Here is a 23,576-nt window from a genome sequence, read left to right on the forward strand (position 1 = left end):
CCCCCCACCCGAGTGACAGGACACATACAGTCCTGGAGCACTGCTGGTTCTGAACCCAAGCCAGACATTCTTCTGTCCCTTTTGAAGAGGTTGCTTTGGCAACCGGTCTGTTGCGGATGTCTGACAGCGGTCGGTCAGAGCTGGTTTGTTTTCAGTTGTTGATGTTGTGGGCATTATATTATTATTGCTCGTCATTCAGGCAGATTCTGTGTCTCTGTCTCAACTGTCTGTGCTGGAGGGAGTGAGAACCCTCCAGGTTCAAACTGTCAGCCAGCTAACATGGACCATCATGTGACCTGCTGATCTTGCTAACGATAAAATATGATAATTGCTTGTTTAAACAGGGTCTCACTCATAACTCATAACTTTGGTTCAGATTCCATGTAACACATAGAAAGTCTCACACACAGAGACACACAGAGGTCTCTAAAAGATGTCAGGAATACAAAGTCACTGTCACTTCAACAATAACTTTCTGTTTAAACCTAACCAAGCAGCAGTTTAAGTGACATAAAACAGGAGAATAAGAAATTTAGGAAGACAGTATGCCACATGGCAATTGATGAAAAGTTTATAGTTTCCATAAACTGGGATATAAATTGATCTAAATTTACAGTCTACTGGTGACATTCTAATACTCATTCCCTTTTGAAATGAACGGCATATTAAAAAATTATGTTTGTCACCAGGAATAAAAAAGCTTCCTGCAACCAAAAATAATTCTGTGAGAGCGACGAGACTGAATCAAATCATAAAACCAAAACAAAATAAACCTCCACAGAGCTCAGAGGAGTACAGAAAGAGAGAGTGCAGAATACATCACAAACTTATATGGATACCTGACTGGACATGAAACCTAACAACCACACACACACTAGCAGGCATCTGCTGTACAATTTGTGTGTGCATTCTCTAGAAGATTATGACAGCAGGGATTTGATTCCCATCAGCTAAACAGATTAATCCTGAAACCTAAAGTGGATCCTATCATTAATATTTTGACCAAACGGTCACATCTGCAGCACATGTGTTTTTTTAGCTGCTCTGCTTTGACCGTGCACCCTTTAATCACAAAGTTTACGTCAACACAAAGACAGAAAGTCAGGTGAGTCCAAAAAATGTATATGAATTGCTGCAGGACTTCTCTGAGTGAAAAAAAAGTTCAAATATTCATCCTCTGTCCTGCCACAATGAAATCACAGAGAGACAACCAGGCTACGCAGGTCTCTGCACTTACAGGAGTAAAAAATATGATCCAATCAGAGAAATGAGGAAGTGTTTCCGTGACTGCTCCAAAGCGGCAAAAGCTAATCTTTCAAAATGGAACTGCAGTGATCTTTAGAGTATTAGGTCGACAGAGACTGGAGCTTGGCCAGAAGACCTGGCCAAAAACGGAATTAGAATGCACCTATGTGAAGTGCAGAAGCTGATGAGGAGGAACCAAACAATGGTCCATCTGATGCACAAACTCATAGGATGTTTTATTTTTTTTCCCCCTTAGGCAGGATACTTAAGTTCTTTAGTCAGGATTCTCACTTTACTCACAGACAGGGCGGATGCTTCCTGATACAAGTACTTTTGGTGACCAAAATACATTTTCACATGCATATTTTGGATCATTTGTCTCTCCAAGGGATGATTCTTACAATAACAGGAAGTTTCTCGTATCCAAAAAGCTTGCATTATTTGTCTTTCTCTTTACTGTAAATGCCATTATTTCTGCTGTAGCACACACAGGTGACGCTTAAAACTGCACAAACTGCTGTGCGTCATCTTGTGGGAAAGGAAGAGGAGACTTCTTACGACTTCGTTGGATCGAAGTCGATCTTGCGTGTCTGTGCTTGTGGCCTCATCAAAGAAATTTGTTTTGCTGCCGATGGTTGCAGCATTACCTCATACACACAAAGCCTGTGCCCTCATCGTGTAAATCACATTTCTTTGTGGATCACAGGATAATCAGGTGTATTAAAAAAAATGTGGTTCACACAGCAAAACAAGGCTTCAAAACAATGGTGACAAAAAGCCTTAACTAGGCCTAAGCCATATATCAGGTGTCATGTGGTGTTTTCTTATATCTATGAACATTGTGTTTTTGGGTCAGTCCTCCCTAAGCAGGTTAAGATTACGTTAACACTCCTACAAAACTGTATCTAAAAAATCTATTTTTAAAATCTGTATCTATCTAAAAAAAACACAGTGACCGGCATCTTCAGGCATAGATTCTTAGTGATAAATTGCTTTTATTTCAACCCTTCACCCACCCCCAAACAACAACAAAAATATATAAACATAATAAAACTCTTTCTATAGATAACACAGATAAAAAGCAAACCACACACACAGAGGCCAGGTGAGGCCTGTAATTTCAGACACAGCTTCTCTGGTTGTGTCAGCACAATGCCGTTCTTTCAAGCCTCCACTGTGACAGTGTTACAAAGTAGGGGAGTGGCTGCCTGCAAGCTTGCCAATGCTATTGATCCCCCCCCACCTGACCTCAGAGCCTGCGTCAGTGAAATTGCTTCCCAGCTACAGCTGCAATCTCTCCCCTACTCTGAATAAACTCAGCGCCCTCGTTCACCTCAGCAGAAAGTGCAGGAGCAACATAGACAGAAAATGTTAAAACTACCTCAGAAGTTTAGCTGTGAAGATGATAAATCACCCATGAATTGTGCAATTTTGCTGATGTGGAACTTTATCTCTGAAAACACTGGCTCTGATACTTAAAGCTACTTAAATAAATCATATTAAGCATCAGGGCACCAGTAATTACAGTGGGGTCAATGAAAAAAGCGCCAGTGTGTTGGACTGCTCCATAGTCAGTTGCAGATCTAGGTTTATGAACAGTTGTTAATATTCTGACTATTGTAATTCTTTGTTAAAATGTCGATTTTTTTTTTATTGTCAGAGGGAAGAAAGTTTGCATACCTAACCCAAAGGACACTGAGCAGACTTCGTAACATTTCAGCCTATTTGTATGTAATCTCAAGGGCACAGCTCCATAGCTGGAGGTTCTGCAAAGTTCAAAACCAACGAGATGCTGTATGATCAAATGCCAGACGGAGACTTGGCTATGAGAGGAAAGGTGGTGGTTCTTATGAGAGTCTCCAGAGTGAGTTCAACCACCAATGTTCTATAAAATCAGACCTTTAGGACTTTAAAAAGAGAAGGAGAAAACATAACAGAGAGCCGTCGTGACATTTGTCTCACACCAGGGGGTTTTCAGCAGAACCCAGCAAGGCTTCATAAATTATCCACTTGTGCATTCTGGAAAGTGTGTGAACTTCCTCTGAAAACCACAGGACGAGAAGCAAATGAAAGTGAGTAAATTTACCACTTGGCATGGATGAACTGTGCTACAAAGCACGAGATGTGAAAAGAAAAGTGAAAGAAAAGAAGGAGAAAACTAGTAAGGAGGAACAAGATGAGCGAAGAGGCTGAAAATAAAAGCAGCATGCGGAAAGTACGACTCAAATTTAATTTCATCTGATTTAATCTCGTGCTTCTGCTGCTGCTTTTGAGCGTTCAGGCTTTTGAGCATTCGCTGACAAACAAGTCACGGCAACATACTGAAATTCCCAACAGCTGGATGGAAATACACTACTGCAGAATTTAACACCTAATATCCTGTTTTACCATCCATGACATCATAAGACTTTGATTTGCAGCCAAAATTCTAAATTCCTGTGTATAATATGTAAAAGAAAACCGCCTCAGAGGGCCTGGTGAACCACCTCAGGGAAACTTTCTATATTTGCATGACATACAGAAGAGTCTTTATAATAACTTACATAACCATCAAGCTGTCTTCTCTTTCCTCTTCCCTCCTAATATGACTGAAAATAATCAAATGCAGCTTTATTTTAACTGAAAGAGAAGGAATTAAAAGGTCTGCACGGAAACATAATGAAGAGAAAGCATTGGTACTTTGCTTGTTGCATAAAAGAAATGTGAGATAAGGTTAGTGGCTTAAAAAGCAATGAAAAGGTTCAAGGTTTCCCTGTAGCCTTTGACTTTTAAAGGTAAACACAGCTGCATGAATGAGGCGAGTGGATGGAAGTCAGCTGACTGGATTCAGTCCCGCCTGCTCTATATCGGTCCGGCTTTAAATACAACCTGCCATCTGAGCAACAGAAACATGTAATCTGGAGCTGCCGCTAGACCAATAACACTAGAATGAAAACAAATAGAGAGACGTGGAGGAAAGCAAGGAGAAAGGCTAGAGAGGCACATGTGTGACTGTACAGCTCATGACGTGTTGTTGTTGTTGTTGTGGCTGAAAACACGGCACTGAGAGTCTGAAACCGTGAGCTCCAGGGAGCCTCCTGTTGCTGCTAACTAAGAGCTGTTTGGCTCCCATTCAAGACCACATCAGGCAGGAATAATATCCATGACATTGCGTGACCACAAGTGTGTCATACAGGCAGAGCAACATGTAGTTGTAAATAATAGAGGTGGGTAACCTGTGACTTCCCGCCACTGAAATAACACTGATTATATGTGGGGGAAAAAACATGTTTGTAAGATGACACTGAATATTTTACGTTGACAACATCAGAGTTTACCATAAAGCAAACAAGAAAGAAGCATGAAGATGAGAGAAGCACAGAGAACATATGGGAAAAGTCCAACAACAGTAAACACAAACAAGACCTTTATAACCTAAAGTTGTTTAAAGTTGTTCCACCTTTTTTTTTGACCACATGGTCTCATAGCAGCAACACAAACCATGCTGGAATCTTAAGAAAAGGCTGCTAGGTGTCCCTCACAGGACACTGATTGGTCAGATCCACTGTGGTCAAACCACAATCGCAATAAAATAAAGGTAGCAATGTAAAACAGCTGAGATAAACTGTGAAGGAAATCTAGTGTTGGATTATTCCGTCCATCTGTCTCTTCACTTTTATCTGTGAATCTGTGAACTCAGTCATGAGTCATTTTGGGATTCATCAACATATTATGTGTGTGAGGATATGTTGCATCAGGCTGTGTCCTTTCCATTGTGAAATCACTGACTCAAAAAACTCACCAGCCAGAAAGGCAAACAGCTTTCACTCATTCATTCCACATGCTGCTGATAAGGACAGACTGGAAGCAGCTGTGCCAGACACACCACAAAAAAATGATGGTCAGACACAGACGTTCAATAATGGCCAGAGCAGTGCCCTGCAGCAAACTGTATGCTTGGTGCAGAGGCCTTGTCATTTGCTCACCCATGACTGCACTTGTGGTGCTTACATTAGACATGCACACACACGCACATTCATATACACCAACAGTATCAAGTGGAAACCTGCATCAGCAGCACCGTGCTCCTGCCCTTCCAGACATCTGGCACTGAACGCAGCATGCCAAGAAAACCACACTGGGCATGTGCAGAATGTGGATCACATTTAATGCTTAAAAAAAGAACAGGCCAAACCACTAAGGAGCTACTACCCAATATCTATCACACACACACACAAACATACACATACATACACACACACACTTCCAGACTTGTGTTGTGGGGAAAACTTATTCATGAACTCCACAGCCTATCTAACCCTACACTTCTATCCCACTGTAAACAATGAGGAGCACTTCAGCACAAGTCCAGCCTTGAGTCAATAGGGCAGAGTAAATAATGTAGTGTGTAGGCTCAAAGAGAGGAGGCGTGTCGTACAATCTCCACACAAGGTGATGCAACACAAGTGCACAACACAAAGATGGGACGAAACTGCATCGCCTTTACACGAGACCATGAAGTGTTTATGAGCAGGAGTGAGCTGTTATTACCAGGAGTGAAGTGCAGATTTTAGACTTAAAAGGGTTTGTTTTTTACTCTGCAGTTAGCACATCCTGTCACAGTCTTTGCTCTGCATCATGATCTGAGAGCAGCAATCCTAAAGCACAGATTTGATATCCCAGTACCACAGAGTACCATAAACACACTAAATCATCATTATGTAGTTTGCCAATGAGCTTAAACCTCTAACTGTGCATTCAGCAGTTGGCCGGTTCAGCAAGAGTAATTCTAAAGAATTCAACCCTCCAGGGAAAGAAAATAAAACAACAAATTTACTTGTGTTGGCTAAAAGTTGCTCCCTGCTCATGGAGTTGTTTACCTCAACAAAACCTGACCTGACATGAGCACTCTTGGCCTGGAGGGCATTTGGATAGCTTCAACAGTTAGCCTGAGCGAGGGCGTGGCAGCTGCTGGTTATATTAGTGTTTTAGCGGGCTGCTGACTGCTGTGATTCCATGTCCAGTGTTGCAATATCAACACAAGAGCATGCACTACTTGATGTAATATCTTTAGAAATCACTTGATTAGGGAATAATAACTGACAGAGAGAGAAAACAGGAACTGATTACACAAACTGAGGTGAAAAGTTTGTCTTCTTTCGTCCTGATAAGTTCGCTGTGTTAAAACAGTACTTGTCATGTTCTTGTTCAGAGAAAAACAGAACTAAGTCAGGATATATTACATTCAAGATCAGCATCTACAGGATTATAAATAACACATTAACACACTTTACTTTCTGAATGTCTGGTCAGTTTTCTCTCCACATTCAGTTGACTTGGGCTGGATCACATATCATTTTCAAGATCGTTTACAGCTACACAGCCTTTCCTCCATAGATTTACGTACACCTCTCAAGACAAACTTTACGTCACACAGACCCTTGTGTTTGTGCAGCTGCATAACAGGGTTCATCCATATTGCATCTATTTATAAATGGTGCTCAAGACTATTAAGGGATGGACAAAGTGTAGAAACAGTCCCATTCAGTCTTGTGTAGATGCATTACACAAAAACCAACCTTACATAGGCAGCCCATCCAAACCCCAAAGAGAATAGCCAGAGCCAACGTGCAGTGTCTTCCCATGTAAGTTACTGCAAACTCTAAAGCCAGAACGTGTTTCTGGATGGGATGTATTTGGTTCACTTACTGGACTCTGTAGTATCTGTGTGACGCGTTTCTTCTGCTCCAGAACGTTGAAGTCCTGCCGGAGGTCCGGAGACATGTTTCGGGACCTGATGTACTCTGGATCGTTGACGTTCACCCGGTCAAAGTAGCGTTCCTTTGTCCCTCCGCTAGGCGGTGGAGGAGTGGTGACCACCCCTTGATGGCTGCCCGCACTCATGCCTGCCTTAACCTCGCTCACTCGGTTGTTCAGTGGTCGCCGCTCTGACTCTCACCTGAGGAGCAGAGAGGTGCACACTTGTTAGAAAAGGATTTGAAAACACATGTGTCCAGATGTTTTGCAGATTCTCACAGCACAAGAGGAAGTGTGGTCAGCAGATCAAAACAATTTGCCAAGATTCAAAGTAAAGCCTTTATAACAATGTGTTATGTAAATGATGCAGTCACCAGGATGCAAAACAGATTTGCAACTAGAAGGAAAAATGACAGAGCTCCTGTACCACATGTACAATGTACAAATTATGCTTATTCCTACTTTATTGGTCGACACATATTTTTGCTTTCCACAGGAAATACCTTGGTGAACCCAAATTACTGATGAAAACATACTGTGTATTTGTCAAACAGGAAAAGGACTGCCCTGTTATCAGTGATGCAATGCTTTGATGTAAATAGCCGCACTGCCCTGATGGTTTTGTTCCATTCACATGTTGTGTCACAACAAACGCAGGTTAGGCGTCAGTCAGGTCATACTGACAGCCCACCCAACAAAGCCCATGAGAAAGGAGGTGAGGTGGTTTACTCCCACTGTTCACTCTCAGGTCACCTGGCAGGACAACAAGCGTTTCTGCAGGATGCAGGGATCCCAACAAGAATGACTGACCTTCTCAAAGCTTTGCTTTCATGCCAAAGAAGGACAAAACAGCATACTGACAAACAAACTAAAGAGTTAAAACAATGAGACATCCAAGACTGCATCTTCCCTGAGGCTTTGCAGCAGACGTAGCAGCGAAGGATAAGCTGATGGTGTATTAGGAAGAGGCGTGGCTAAAGGGATCGCTACCAGATGGCGTCTTGGCTCGGACAGCAGAGGAATGAGAGAGCAAGAAAGAGTTTAAGAAAGGGATCCCGCTGCTTTCCGTCTTCTAAAGCCCTCAGTGGTGATCTGACAGCGGGAGGATCAAAATTTAGGGGTCTTTTAACCTTCCAACGCTGTCAACATAAGATGTAGGGAAGCAGGGCAGGTTGGAGAGGTGAACCGGTTTGACACATGCCTCTAAGCTACTCATTCGGGTCAAATGGCACTTAAAAAGATGGCCGAGATTAGTGGAGTGACACACAGCTCAGTGTATAGACACACTCAAGTCGAAGAGAGTTGAAAAACAATCCTCCCACGTGGTTGCAGTGTGTTTTCATGACGGCACATCTCCTCTGTGTTTTTACTGTACACAATGTAAATCTGCATGTAAGCCAGCAACACATTCAGCACTTACCTGCTGATTACCAATGGATACACTGACAGAATGTCCATATTTATGCACATTTCCAGTGGAATATCTCAGCAGATGACTTTGACTTTAGCCTATATATATGTATGTTTTCTTTCTTTTTCTACAGTGGACACATGTACATGAATTACAGTTGTTGCTAACTTTGCTGCTCACTTAAATTCTACATTTTATAATCTGATTAATAATGCCTACATGCACAGGATGTTATTATTAAAGGGATTTGTGACAATTCCTGTGTCCAGCATTGTCATCATCAGCCCTACATGCAGCACCAAGTGCTTTCAGGTGTGCAGTATAAATGAAGCTTAGCTCTGATCGGAGCCAGAACGAACCACTGGGGGTGACTATACACACAATAGTAAAGTCAACAAGACTGTGTTGACTTAAATGATCAACACCCTGCTCTTGAGCACTTTAGTGGTCTAAGATCAGCTGCTTTTTGTCTCTATTGTGACATTTGAACCTGCTGCAAACCCTTTTAACAGACCTTTATGTTTTTTAAGATGTGGCACCTTTTAGGAAAGGGTGGAAAAGGACACTTTCAACTTTAAGGTGGAAAATTAACATTACATTTGTACATACTTAATACCCATTTAAACAAGCAGTGTTTCCTATATAGTGTTATCTCTTAAAATCCTTTGGGAACACAGGAAACCTCTCACTGTCCACCTGATCCTCCTACTAAAGCTGTGATTTATACTATGGAAACGGGCGAAAGCCGCCAAAAAATCCTCTTTAATTGAAGGCAGCTGGACAGCGCAGAGTTATGTAACCTGATATTGAGTCCGTCCTCATGCCTGCACTGCTCTGCTTACTGAGTAGCTGCACACAGAACAGACCAGGATAAATCTCTGAGCTCTGAGACAAAAGCACAAAACGGTCAGCTGGTGACAAGAGCCGAATATTGTGAAAATGTCAACGAGTAAATAAAGTGCAGTGTCAGAGAAAATTCATGTTGACAGCTGATAGTTGACAGGAGAATCACATGCCTGAAATTTGCAGAATGACTGGAATCCTGCACGGCTCCAAATGCTACAGCTGTAGCTTCCCCAAAATAAAGTTCCACCCGCCCCCCCCCCCTTTTACTCACATACATCAATGCACCACCACCAACCCTGCTCTGTCACAACTCCCCCCTCTCGCTCTCTGTCAATAGATCATTGTCCTCATCTCGAACCCTCCGAGTCTGGTCGCATCCAGAGAGATCGACGGTTTGAGAGGGTAAAGGGGTGAGGGGTGGGGCTGGGAGGGGGTTTAGGTGGTCCTGTGAGTGTGCACAATTAATCTGAAAATGAATGAACTCTTAGATTTCACGCTTTGCAGCAGAAGCTCAGAAGTATTACCAAAAAATGCAAAACTAAGTAGTTTACAGTAAAGTCTTATAATTCATTTGGGCTCCAGAAAATGTGAGGCTGACAGACGAGTCAGGCTGTGTTTACTTTAGGGTGCTAGACTGTGACCGCAGCCCCAGGCAAGGTGACTATGACCTCTCACTCTGTGACCTTTACCGACCCTTTTAACCCATCTCTCTCTGCATGCTAGGCAGCTTCAGTGCACAAGAGCTGGTTCAATCTGTGGGGAAGCTGTCCATGAAAACCTCCTCATCTATAAGTAGTTATTTAAAGAGTGTTATAAAAACAATCACTGCCACAAAACTGATGTGTTTTTGGTAACTAGTAGTTATTGGAGTGAGTCAGGGATATGTAAACTCATTTAAGCCTGCATGGGTTTATCTGTATGTGTTTTAGTGAACTTTTCACTTCAACATGTCGTCTTTTCTGAGACATTTTTAAAGAGGACTTTAAGAGGAGAGCTCTGATGTAAGTTCAGTCACCTAAAGATAAATATGAGCCTGTGGTGTATGAGGGGAAGAGCTGCGAGAGTGTAATATATAAAAGTAGCAATGGTAAAGCCATTAAAATGCCTGATCAATGCAAAAGCATGTTTTAAGATGACAATATACTTGCTGCATGGCATGCCAGACATGCATGGTAAACTTTTTTTTCTTCCTCACCCATAATGCCTCAGTACACCTCTGACAATTGGAGCAGATAAGAGCGAGTGTCTGTCCGTCTTTATCTGATGACCGCTACACACGTATCTGCTGCTGCACCTCAGCTTTCTTTCTTTGCCCATAATACAGTCTTATCCTTGTCTTCAAAGTCACATCAGTGGTGATACTACAGGCAGCACACACTGCCAGCACACAATAATAACCAAGCACACTCCCACCCACTCCACACACACACACCTGATATCTTTATCTGGCCTGGGGGAAGCTTCAAAGCAAAGCCAGCCTCTCTGCCACCCCTAAAAATAGACAAACTGCCTTTTGGGTTGTGTTACAATCCTGATGGCAACAATACCAGGAAAGAATCTGTGCATTGCTAATTATATCCACACACACTGTTAAAAAACTCAACACACACATGCACACAGAGATACACAAATATACTGTACACACACATAAACAGAGGAGTAGGTGTGTTCCCTGTCCCAACACGCCTGCGTGACGGATCTAGCAGTGAAACTAGAGGAGTGTGTGTGAGAGCCAAGTGCTCAGCAGTTTACATGATCCTCCAGCAGCTTTACTATGAGATGAGGAAAGCTCTTCTCAAGCAAACGTGCCAGGAGACAGCATCTCTCCTGACACAAAAGTCTGAATTTGAGTTTGACTTGTTGGGTTTAGGAGGTCCTTGTGCAAGCTGTAACACAAAAATGTTTTTCTAATCCATTTCTTCTAATTTTATATCAGATATTTAATCATTTTGAACTGATTCTTGTAGCTGCAGTGACCCTAAAGTTAGGTCTTCTTCCTCAGAGAGGCTCGACTGTTGCACACGCCTGGGATAATAACCCAGGCTAATCTTCTCTGGTGCTCGCACTCTGTGCACAGTTACTGCCAAGCGTGTTTACAGTGCAGGAGTGCGTGTATGTGTGTGCCCAGGCAGCCATGCTAACATGGAATTCCCCTAAATCTACCAATCAGTTTATAGGGATAGTTCTCATTAGAGTCATGCAGCTGGCAGAAACACAAACGCAAAACATAAGTGGGTGTCGTTCTAGAAATGAATGGGATGAAGGATCCTAAATGACTCAATATCTATACATGAATGCCAGAGAGCCAGAGAAACAACGCAACATATAAACCCAACCAACCTCGTCCTCCTTCCTTGGTCAGTGAATGGGAGACAACAGGCAGTAGTGGTAGGTGGCTGAAGCAAAACACATGTCTCTGTTTTTCACTGCTGCTCGCTGTCTGTGCTCAAATTCCAACAGTGAGTCCCAGAAAGACGCCGGGAGAGCCGCGAGAAAGAAAAAGAGCGGGTTATGAATGACAGAGTGAGAGAGAGCCAGGCGGCGGTCAGAAAACCAGTTGGTCCACTTGTACGTCCAGATTGTCCATATAGATGCTTTATGTCTGAGCTGCCAGCAGACCGCAGACTCTCTCAGATTCCTGCGGGGTCTGCACCTCGGCTACTCCGGCGCTTATCAGAGAGAGAACTATCAACAGCTGTGAGTGTGTGTGTGAGAGGATATATGTGTGTGTGTTCTCTCAGCGAATGAGGGTGTGTGTTTGTGTGGAAAAGAAGCTAAAGGGACCACGTGATGCAAGCCTAATCCCCACCCACTGGCTAAAGGCTCACACATTCAAGCAAACACACACATACAGACCAATCAGAGCTCAGGCTCACATACTAATCACCCCTCCTCCTCCTCTTCTTCCTCCTCTCTCTCTCTCTCTCTCTCTCTCTCTGTGTGCGTCTAGTCTAGTCTTTTTTCATGTCTCTTTTTTCTTTGATCCATTCACTTTCAGCTCTATCTCCCACATTCCACAACTCTCTGTCTCTCTCTCTTTCTCTCTCTGCCTCTTTCTCTTTATGTCTCTTGTTTACACCCCCTGCTGCCATGCCGCCCTCTCTGGGTGACTATACTAAAGGTCAGTGTTTATGAGTTTGGCGGCCAACAGTGTAATTGCAGTCACACAACCTGCTGCAGCACAAAGTGAGCACCTTTTACTACCACTCCATAATGCTCTTTGGTAACAGAGAGTCCAAAGCACAAGATGTCTTTAAACCAAAAACTAAAAATGGAAACATCTTAATGTAATGATGAGGTCAAAGGTCAGGGTCAACAGCTGTGTACAATTAAGTGTCTTGCTTGAGGCTAAACTCAATGTTTGACAGCACAAGCACACAAAAAGGCTTGATGAAAGGTGACACAATACTTGTTTATAAAACTAGACGGTCAAACTGCTTTGGTTTGGGGCACCCTATTTGTGATATTGGTCATGTACACAAGAATGAAATGGACATGAAGTTATTGATAGTGAATGTCTGCCCCAGATTAGAAGTAATTCTGTCAAGGTCATAACATTTTGTGCTCAGTGGGCGTGGGAGTGGGATGAACATACAGAGTTTCCAAAATCTAATGCCTCCAGCTCAGGCTGTTCCCACCATGGAGGCATGAAAAAAACGCAAATTTGGACCTTTGCATACACTGGAGCAGGATACATCAGGAACAAGGATGTTTCAGGTAGACGTCTACCTGCTAAACCACCCAAGCAGGAAATCAACTATAAACATGTGAATTTGAAGCCCCCCCACCCAAAGGAGAGGAGGCTAAACTGCATCAACACAAAGCACACTTTTCTACAATAGTTGGATGTATTCCAATTCACGCATGCGTGCATAAGAAAAACAAACAATCCAGACAGCTACTGTGATCAACAACCTGTCAGCCAGATCATGAATCCTGTTGTTTTCTGTTTAACATCATCTGTATGCTTAAGTGCTGTGCAAATTTACAAGTAGATCATGTTCACAGACCACATTATTTATGTAATAACGAGTCAGATAAAGGCACGAATTATCAGAAACACTCGATAGCACTGGAAAACCCAGGAATACACAGGAAATACAGGCTAGTGTGACACTTTAGGTGGTTATTTATCACAAAACACCACCAGAGAGGCATCCCATTGGTTCACACTTCATTCTGCAGTATAACAATGTGGTTATTGCACTTTGTACGAAGTTAATAAAAGCTATTCATGGTATTGTTATTTCATTTTAGTGCCTCTGAACTCTGGCACAGCCCTTTCTTTCCTGGCTCAGTAACAGAGCTGGCATGTGAATTATCAACTGTCTGTTTGAGTAAGATTGATGTTCAACTATCTCATAAAAACCTCCAGTTCCATGCAAAAAGATCTGAACAACTCTTGGCACACAGCTCTTGGGTTATAAAGAGGTGTAGTAGACGCTGTCTGCCATCACCTGATAGCATGAATGATAAGGAGTTTTTGTTTAGGCTCCTGCAAGAGATACTGTAACAACACCGCAGCAAACAGACGCCAAGCCAAACCCATCAGATGACCTGCTGCGAAGCTGAAAACCTGCCAAAACAATCCAGCTTTATCAAAACCATGTTCTAAAGTTACAGTTTAATGTCTGACATGCCAAGTGGTGAAAGTTTTCTGCCTGTTCAGGCTGTAGCGGTTGGTAAGCATTCATGTTGGAAATGAAAGTGAATGAGATAATTCTGTACGTCCTGAAGACGCATGGATGATTGATATTATGGAACCACATTCCAAAGAACTGTCACTGTTTATGTATGAGCAGTTCAACATCAGCCACTGAGCCAACAGTGAAAATGAAAGAGTGTTTGACAGTTTGAAACTAGAGGCAGTTAACACTTTAAAAATGTAGGGCTACACTTCGCAGGAGGTGCATCTGAGTAGTGGACTCCATTCTAGACAATACTACTGTTTCCACCAGATCTGCTCAGAACAGATCAAGCAGCTTTCACACACAGATATGACATCAAAACCCATGGCATTGCTGAGATGCGATAAACACAATCACACACAAAGAGTGTGGCACTCCTCACATAAAGCCTTGGGTGCTGCTGGCAGTATAACGCATGAAGATTCTTCTAAATGGCACCACATGCATGTGGAAGGAATCAGAGGAGCATTCGCTCAGCGGGCTGCAGCTGGTTTGTACCAACAAACAAGAGTGATCATCCTGCAGACCCCACATGACCCACTGTCTTTCACAACAAACTGTCCTCTGTGAGAAGAAAAAAATGAAGGAACCGCACTGCTGTATTATAAAATTAGGCAATGCATAGTGACAGTTACCTCTCTTTTTTTCTTGAGGTTGCATTTTTTTTCATGCATGTCTAGACAGCCAGTGCTCCAGTTCTCCTCTGCAGTGCAGTAAATATGCCAAGTACACACTGGCACTGAAGAGCGACTGATATCCCTCAACCTCCCCTCCTCCCTCCTTATGGAAGTTGTTGCATAACTCAGCACTTTATTTCGAATTCCACACACACGCACACACATACACACAATACCCAGCTGTCACTGCCAAGCCTGACTCAGGGATACAGAGGTCCACACACCCCTGCACAATGCTGAATGCTGCCACTTCTAAACAGACCCCAAACACACATCACTGTATTCCAGTGCCACCAATATGTGCCACCAATAATTTTCCTCTATTAGACCTACAGGAACACAGGTAATGTGGTAGAGTTACAGCTTAAATCCCATTTATCTTCACAGATTTGGCTGAACTCATGCAATTTAATCCAGGAATTAGCTGACTGCCTGGCTCAGCCTAAAGGCCTGTACCCTGAGACTAAACCTTCAAAATAAAATGGGCTTTCAGTAAGACTGCTCTACAAAACACCAAATTAACATCCTGCCACACAACCTGCAGCACATCTAACTATTTAATGGTTAAATACAAACTCATCATTCAAACTTGACTGCATCTTTGTTTTGTCAACACAACGAGGGCAAAGAGGACAAACGCTTTTATGACTCATTACATTCAGACATTCCCACTACCTGTATATCTGACTGGCTGATAACAGCAGGCTTGTCTCTGAACAACAGCTAATTATGGCACAGGGGAAACCAAAACGACTGTTTTCGCTGTAGGCTGACACGTCACAGATGAAGGATGACAGATCTCAGACGGTTGTATACGTGCTTGATGCTCTACTATCTCCACACAACAGTTATCAAGTCTAATGATTAATGAGGCCCATGCACACCATGGTCCTCGTAAGTAATCCCATATTGCTGTTGAGGTCATCCCCACCCACAACCTCAGCGATAAGCCGTGGACAAAAACAAAACACAACAGAGGGGAAGGTCTGACTGTCTGCTCTGCTAAGTGCATGCTGGTATCCATTTACTGCCAGAGCCCTGCTATCGGTGTTCTGTCTACATCTCCCACCAAACGCGAGCAGCAAGGCACATTCACTGACGCTAACTGTTCAGGAATGTACAAACACTTGAGGTCATTAGTGGGAGATGAGGGGACCCCTCAAATAGGGGAGCACACAGATGTGGAAATCCTTATGAAAATAAAACTTGTTCAGTTAATGGTTGTGTAGCTAACACACTGACATAAGACTCTTTTTTTCCAAAGAGCTTGTTTTGACTACTTTTACTTCAAATGCCATTTACTCACATGACAGGAAGGTCAAGTTGATCCCTTGAGGACAGTATAGACGTCACCCAAAATAATTCGTACTGCTTGACAGTATATACATTTTTATCATGTTTTCAAACTGACTTCAAAACAAAATCAAATCAAATAAAAATTCAGCGAGCATTCGGCTGATCTGCAGGGCGTGTTTTTCCTCAGAGCAGGGAGGAGACTGAAAGGAAAATGTAAACTAATCAAATAAATGCAGCATGCACCAAATGCAAGTAGTGTGGTGTGGCTCAGCATCCACTTTTAGGCAGAGATTGTTTGGCAGACTGGCATCACTCTGGTGCCTGTGCATAGTAAACTATTTCTGATATGCAGATTACTGTGAGAAACTGGTTGGTTGAGGTTACAAAAATGCAAATGGTTACACACAGTATGTAGTAGGTTAAGCCACCATTTTTATCTACACATGGTGACACATGCACACAGGAATTAAGAAGAATACTTTACATAAGAAAAAACTATGTTTTTCTGCACTTAAAATGTATTATAATTAACCATATTATGAAGATAAGACATGTTTAAACTGGAAAAGTGATGGAAGCTGACAAAATCCAGGAACTTTCTGGGGGCTCAGATTGTCAATTGGAGCACAATGATGCTTCATGGGCAGCAGGATAGAGGGGATTTATCATAAAAGAGCAGCAACAGGTGGAAGAAAATCACACTTGATCAGAGCCTCTTTGTGTTGCTGTTATCAGCCTTTGAGGACAAATGAGCTTTAACCTTAATCTGTTTTTTTGCCCCACAGGCTTGTAAAAAAACAAAACGCACACATGAAGATAAAACTGAAAAGCTGTCACTGCAGTGTGTCTAGTTTCACGCTTGTATGGAAGTAATCCCAAGTAGCCACTGATCCATGTTTGAGTGGTAAAGAGGCATTTAAAGAGCGGCTAATGTTTAACAAGCTGAGTTCACATTCACTTCCTGGAGCACACACAGGGGGATGTAGTCAAGCATGGAGGCCCGGCTCTGCCTCATGGTTCAGGTAGATATAATAAACTTCCATAGAGGCAGAGAATGGAAGCAGTGTGCCTGTGTCTATTTTAAGAAGCCTGTTCCCACCTTTGATATGAAACATGTCCTGGAAGAGACAATGGGAAGTCACCGCCCGGTCGTTGCTGCGGTCAAATGTGCTATTTCGGGTCAGGTTGGCAGAAATGCATTTCAGTGACAGATTGCTTAGTAATGTCTGTGTTTGTGTGCAGGAAGTTTAGAACACAACTAGGAAAGGCCGCCTGTACTCACAGGTGATTACTTAGAATTACAACATAAATACATCACATGTCAAACCAAGGCCGCGAAAAGCAAGACAGTCCAGAGACATCCCTCAGCCTCCCTGAGTGTCCACTTTGGTACCAAGTCAACACATTAATCCTGTCTGTCCTCATTCTTCCTGAGACAATGAAAGCAATTACTCTTGTTGTGGTGAGACTTAGCATCACATCACAATGCCTCAGCGTGTTGACAGAAAGGGAAGCAAAGTGTAAAAGGTTTTGAAAACAACCTCCTACATTTATGAAGTTTAAGTTGATAATTCCTGGTATGAAGTAAATGGGTTGGGTTTCCAGCTGGTGTTCATACTAGTGCATTGCGATCAATATCTCTATTATCAGATCTGTTCTAAACAGAGCGTTTCAAACCTGTGTGCTGCTATCACTCCCATACACACACACACACGCCCTTTTATGAAACCCATACACATCTTGATGAAACACTACAAACAATATCAACAAAACATTACTTACACTTGTTGCAAATACACACTTTCACATATATTTTATATTTAAATACAGTTAAAGTAATGAAGAGATCTACATCTGCTGTAGGCCTGAATTAAACTTGACAAAATGGGCTATTGACATAAAAAAAGTTCTGATAATAGACAAAAGAAGTTCCACTGTAGCCTCACATCCCACAGGCCAATCCCTCTGACTGAAAGCTGTGAAAAGGACGAGGTTTGCAGGCCTGTTTTTATCTCTGGCATGAAAAGCAGCTGTGTGCACATAGTATGAAAGAAGTCAGTGACCTTCAAACCTGGAGAATGTGTGTGCATGCACATCTGTGTGTGTGTACTTGGATTCAAACAACACATTCACTTACAACACTGTAATCAGTGCTGGGCGATAAAGATGTAGTCCCTAAAAGATTGATTTAACTCTCTCCAAAAAGATTTTAGTGGAAAAATGTAAGATGGAATGCCTACAAAGGTTAGCTGCTGGTTAGCATAGCTTGGCACAGGAACTGCAGGGAAATGGGTAATTTAATTTAATTTAATTTTAAAAGCACATTACATGATGTACTTGTTTTTATGATCATGAGCCAAACAAGCTGTTTTTTTCTTAGTTTATCATCTCCTGCAGTTGATATATTTATCTAATCCAAATAAAATGTTCACTGAGCTCTGTTGTGTTTACAATAATTACTCCTGCTAATATTTTGGTTGACGTCTTTATTATTATTATATTTAACTCAAACTAGTTTGCTCAGTAAAGTGATTTTGACACTGTTGTTAGAGCAATTTGGTATCATTTAAAAGGGGATTATACACAAATAAACCCAAATAAAACAAGTATAAACTCTCACACACACACGGCTGCTAATCACTCTGTAATTACAGCTGGTAATGACAGAGCCATAGACACAGTTTAATGGGCCCCCGTTGCTTCAACCACGCAAACAAAAACAATCCGTCCCTGGGTGTCTCAGCTGCTAACTGCTACCGTATGTCCTCTCTGCCAGTCGCTGGCTTTATACTTAAGTAAAAAGGGCTAAACAACAGAGCGGTCCGAGCCGCACCATGGCAACAGAAAGCAACACAGTCTAGTTTTACAGTAGAGCTGTGTGCTGGATTAGCTTTGGTGTAAATGACTTGACATTTTCTTAAAGCCCCTCACTGACACTGAATCAGACTGGGACAACAATGTGGATTCTTTGAGGCTGACTTCTTTGTTTTCTTCCACACTCTGATTTGTCCCAGAAACAAACTGCACTTTACAAAGTTGTTTATAGTACCTCTTTAAGATTCAAATCACAAACTAGAGCTCAGTCAGTCTCTGTACACACACAAAAAAACCTCAGCTTAGCCACTCAATCTAAATGTTTTGCCCAAGTCTGCAGCTGCTCATGTATGATATGTAACCTTACGACCTTATCTTACAGAGATCACCGATTGTGACTATGCCTATGCTCCTGTGACCTTTCATTAACTGTGTAGGGCTCTGTCAGATAACAAAGGGTATAAGAAGCAAGCTGTTCAGAGAAGACTTCATTCCTTCAGAGTCTTCTCTCTGTGTACGTGACTGCTCCTTCTTGCAAGAATAAAAGCACTGTGAGTGATTAACAGTTGGTTTTCCTGGGTTTATTCCTAACAGTTTCCATCATCCTGTTTGATGACCCTGTATCACCCAGTATTATAGTCTGCTCACATTAACTTTGCCTGCTTCTGGTTAGTCATTCAAAGAGTTTATAACCAACGGAAAAAAAATCTCATTGCCCTTTTGTCCGTTTTTTTGACTTGTGCATAAAAGGAAGTGTTTGTATCCTCCTATTTCCCAACCCCATAGAGAGATTCCTCTGCCGCAGCGGCTTAAAAAGAAGATTCCCTAGTGGCAGACAAGAATACACCCCTGTCCTGAATGTCCTACAGATAATTGAGTTAATTTCTGAAGTGGCAATCTCGGGGAGGGCAGCAGCTGCAGAGTGAAGCACACTGAGAAGGATTGTGTCAGTATTACAGTAGCAGCAGAGAGTTAGAACTGAAATGATTAAACAAGTAAAGGGGAGTTCATATTTTTTTTATGTCCCAAAAATGGAAAACTGCAGCTTTCATGAAGAACTGCAGCCGCAACACAAATCTTGATGATTCATTTCCAAAGCAAATGGCCTCTCAATGCCAATGTCTGAACCAGGCGTGCACACACGTTGACAGAAAGGTAAATTATCCAGCCAGCACAATAAACGCTTTGGAGATGATCATTTATTCCATTTTCTAGAATGAAATGTTGACCATTTCAAATCGGACTCAATAAAATGGAACATGTGATCTAACCGTGACTAATATTTTTTTCTCTGCTTTCATACATAATACAATATAATCAGAGAAAAATTAAACTCGGCCACAAACATCAGTCATTTTCAGCAGTGCTACTGAATGTGTTCTTTTTCATGGAAGACCCCAGTCACATGGCTCCGATCAGCAGGCCTTTACTAATAAGTGCGTACGTTCATGCTTTGGAGGGAAATAGATCTTCCAGAAACTTTTGTGAAATGAAGCAGAACTTTTCCCCTCAGACAGAGCAGCATTCTTCTCCACACGGAAAAGATTTCTTACCGCAGGACCTGACTCTCAGATGTAACGAGTGCACATCAACAGTTGGGCTGCGCTCCACATTTTCACACTATTGGAGATTAGCAGCTGTGGATCGTCAAGCGCTCGACCTCAGGTGATAAGGTGGGAGTAAGAAACTGTTTTGTAATAACATGAAACGTAAACCACATGTAATATATGAGCAGCAGTGAAAGTTTAAAGGTTCACTGTGAGTTCGTGAACTTTCATTCAGAGGACAGAAGATCCTTATCTGATGAATCTAATTATGTATTTTGTAGCATATGAAATTCAATTATCAAGCAATCGGGCATTGTTCCTGTTGTCAAAGAGAGTTCAGCACCCCGTGACTCGACTGTGGTCAAGCAACGAGGCAAAACACTGAGGGGGCGTCACCCTGAGAGCCGTGTGTGTGTGGGTGTTTGGGGACTATCCATTACACAATCCGAGGAAGCAGACGGATTCGATATGTCAGGATGAGGTCATTATGCATGAAGCAGAACTGCAGTCCCGTCCGACCAGCACAAACACACACACACATAAACTCAAGCATGAGCACACAAACAGTCACACACACACACACGAGTTTCTATGGCAACTCCAAACAAACAGTTCATGCATGTGGTGACCCCACCCCAGCAGAAAAAAAAGGAGAAACCAAGACAGCGAGGCAAAACCAGACACATAAGAGAGAGAGAGAGAGAGAGAGAAGGCGGCGGCACTGACATCTTAAACTGTTACACAGCACATACAATTAAATAGTTTTCCCCAAAAAAACATCCTAAACTGTGTTGCATGCATGATCATCGAATTTTGTAACAAGAAGCTTCACATCTAAAACCACATTCAGGCGTTTGGAAAGCCTTGATTTCCCAAGTCGACTGAGGAATTGTGAAACTACCTTATCCCATGAGCTTTTTATGTTATTGCACCACACAGGGTGAAGACTGTGCGCACACACACACACACACACACACACACAGACTGCACATCAACCCACCTCCCAAAAGGCATTTTCATTCAACTTCAGAGAGGAGGAGACACCAACAATAGACAGGCAGCTTTGTATCAAAGTCAAAGGCCGGTTATTGAGGCTTAGCAGCTTCTAAGGTCGATCAAGGTTGAAGAAGCCCACATCCGCAGATTAAAAGGACTGTGGCATTTAGATGTTTTGTTGTTTGAAAAAAAAAAAAGTGACCGCTTGGACTTCTGGCATTTTCCCATGCCAACATGAAGAGTTTGATGCTGCGGCCGCTGTTGGTAAAAGGATGTGAGGTGGATGAAGTATCATAACAAATGTATGCACTTCAATGCTTTATTGCTTGATAGGTAGCAGGATACTCTTCATCAAAATAAATGTGTCTGTCAAAAAGCGTGTTTTACCATTCAGGGATTTCTCTCTCAGCTTGGACCTCTGGAAGGTTTTAAATGCAAGTTTGATGTTGTTTAATAGTTTCATGGCATGTATGTGCAGCCTCACTAAAAAAGATCTGGGGTTGATTCTCAGTGTCAACCTAAACTTTTCCCAAGAAAATTTCAAGGACTGAGCCAGAACACCAGCCCCATTTCTCAAGTCTTTCAATCAAGATGTCAAATGCTGCACTCGGATGTAATCATGCCAGTATAGAAACTCGATTCATTTGTCCATTACTTAATAAAGCGAGGGCCGTTTTAGCTTTTCCAAATGTAGCATCTTCTAAAGAGGTAATGTAACATATGTCAGTATTTATCATGTTTGGAGGAGTTTGTAAAAGTAAGATCAGGAAGAGGAAAGTTTGGGATATTCAAATTTTTCCAGCTCTTCCAGTAAACACAGTGATGCAGATTGCTGATTAATGACTTATTCAATAATTTCATAACAATGGAACTAGATATTCATATACAAGGTTTGTATATGTCTCACAGCTGAAAAATAGCAGTTCCCATCTAACTGTGTGAAAAGTAGCCATGAGGAAGAAAGAGGGCAACCGGAATAAAGTCACTCCGTTAGATCAATAACAATCAAGTTAGCAGTCAACCAGGATCAAAGATGATCATTAGAAGACTGATTAGCATAGCTGATGTAGATGCTGCTCTCTCTGTAAGACATGATTCTGAACTTTAATATGGACACACTGCGGATCAAACGGGTGGTCTTCGTAGACTGGAATCCAGCCAGGGGCTTTTGATGAGCTTTTGTTTTATTTGAAAGAAAATCTCAGCATGTCCCTTCCACAACAGGAAAGCAAACAAGCAGTGAGTCTCTGTCACTGTGCTGTGACCCCTTCTATCACATCTGACCGCTCAATAACACGCCGTCAAAGGGAAAACAGAGCCTCTGGAGAGAGAGTGTGTGTGTGTGTGTGTTTGTCAGGGAGTCCCTGCATGTTTCCGGACCTGTCAGACTAGCGCTTCGGGGGTTGCGACATAAATTCATACAAAGCATCCATCATGGAAAGAAAAGAGGGCAGCAAGTGATGCAGATGACACCCGTAAGGTCAGCGATGGTACTGCACAGGCCTCTGGGGTCCTTCCTCATCTTTATTGATTTATTCACTGAGAAAAGAGAGTTTCATCTTCATGGAGGAAACATGTCCATTAGCTGTTTTTTTAGGGAAGCTATCAGAAGTGTGAAGTATAAAGCATGTTTCCAATATGTCTATCAATTAAATACTTTTTATGACATTTCAACAGAGAAACTTTGTCTTGAAGTTTGTGGAATAAACAAAGTGGAAATTCTGGCTCAAGTGTACTGTAACTGGGCCTTCAATAGGGATACTTTGAGAATGCCTGGATCTACGTTTAGAGATTCCCAGACTTCTGATGTAACGTCCCCTTTTTTGTGGTTTGTGTAATTAATTCTATTCACCCTTTTCATCTCTGTCTCCTTATCACTGTTATTTACTGGCTGTCCACATGTGCAGCCTGCAGTGCTTCAGTGTCTCATTCTTTCTCTCCCTGACAGTCACACATATGTGTGTGTGTGTGTGTGTGTGTGTGAAGGAAGGACAAACTTCCTGTCAGGATGTGGGGTCCAGCAGAGGGACAGTGGCACATAGCCAGAAGTCACAACTTTCTGTGAAACCAAGTGTGTCAGGATTTTGTGTGTATGTGTGTGTGTGTGAGAGAGAGAGAGAGAGAGAGAGAGAGAGGGAGCGACTGTGTGTCTCCTTGTGCTGCATGCATTCGTGTGCAATTGTCCGCATCCTGATCGCTCTGAACGGTGGACAAGCATACTTGATTTCCAAGGAGTCATTCAGCGATTGTAGGAAAATCATCTCCAACATCAAAGAGATTTCAGGTTCAGCTTGAACTTTTATTCACAAATGCCTGAACA

At 42.3% G+C, this 23,576-nt stretch overlaps 1 protein-coding gene across 8 annotated transcripts in view; it reads right to left on the bottom strand.

Moving 5' to 3' along the window:
- add3a (adducin 3 (gamma) a) overlaps positions 1-23,576 on the bottom strand; it is an 80,516-nt gene that overhangs the window by 18,292 nt on the left and 38,648 nt on the right. For 4 of the 8 annotated variants that reach the window (XM_028400951.1, XM_028400944.1, XM_028400945.1 and 1 more), the window contains exons 1-2: positions 11,579-11,983; positions 6,934-7,183 (exon numbers count right to left, since the gene is read on the bottom strand). In XM_028400951.1, the coding sequence (XP_028256752.1) occupies positions 6,934-7,128 (195 nt within the window). In that variant the 5' untranslated portion in view covers positions 7,129-7,183; positions 11,579-11,983. Of the gene's footprint in view, positions 1-6,933; positions 7,184-11,578; positions 11,984-23,576 lie in introns of those variants that run through there. The other 4 variants (XM_028400941.1, XM_028400942.1, XM_028400940.1 and 1 more) reach the window with 1 other exon arrangement.

This window comes from Parambassis ranga, chromosome 1 (genome assembly GCF_900634625.1).
Source record: "Parambassis ranga chromosome 1, fParRan2.1, whole genome shotgun sequence".
In the NCBI taxonomy this organism is placed as follows: domain Eukaryota; kingdom Metazoa; phylum Chordata; class Actinopteri; family Ambassidae; genus Parambassis; species Parambassis ranga.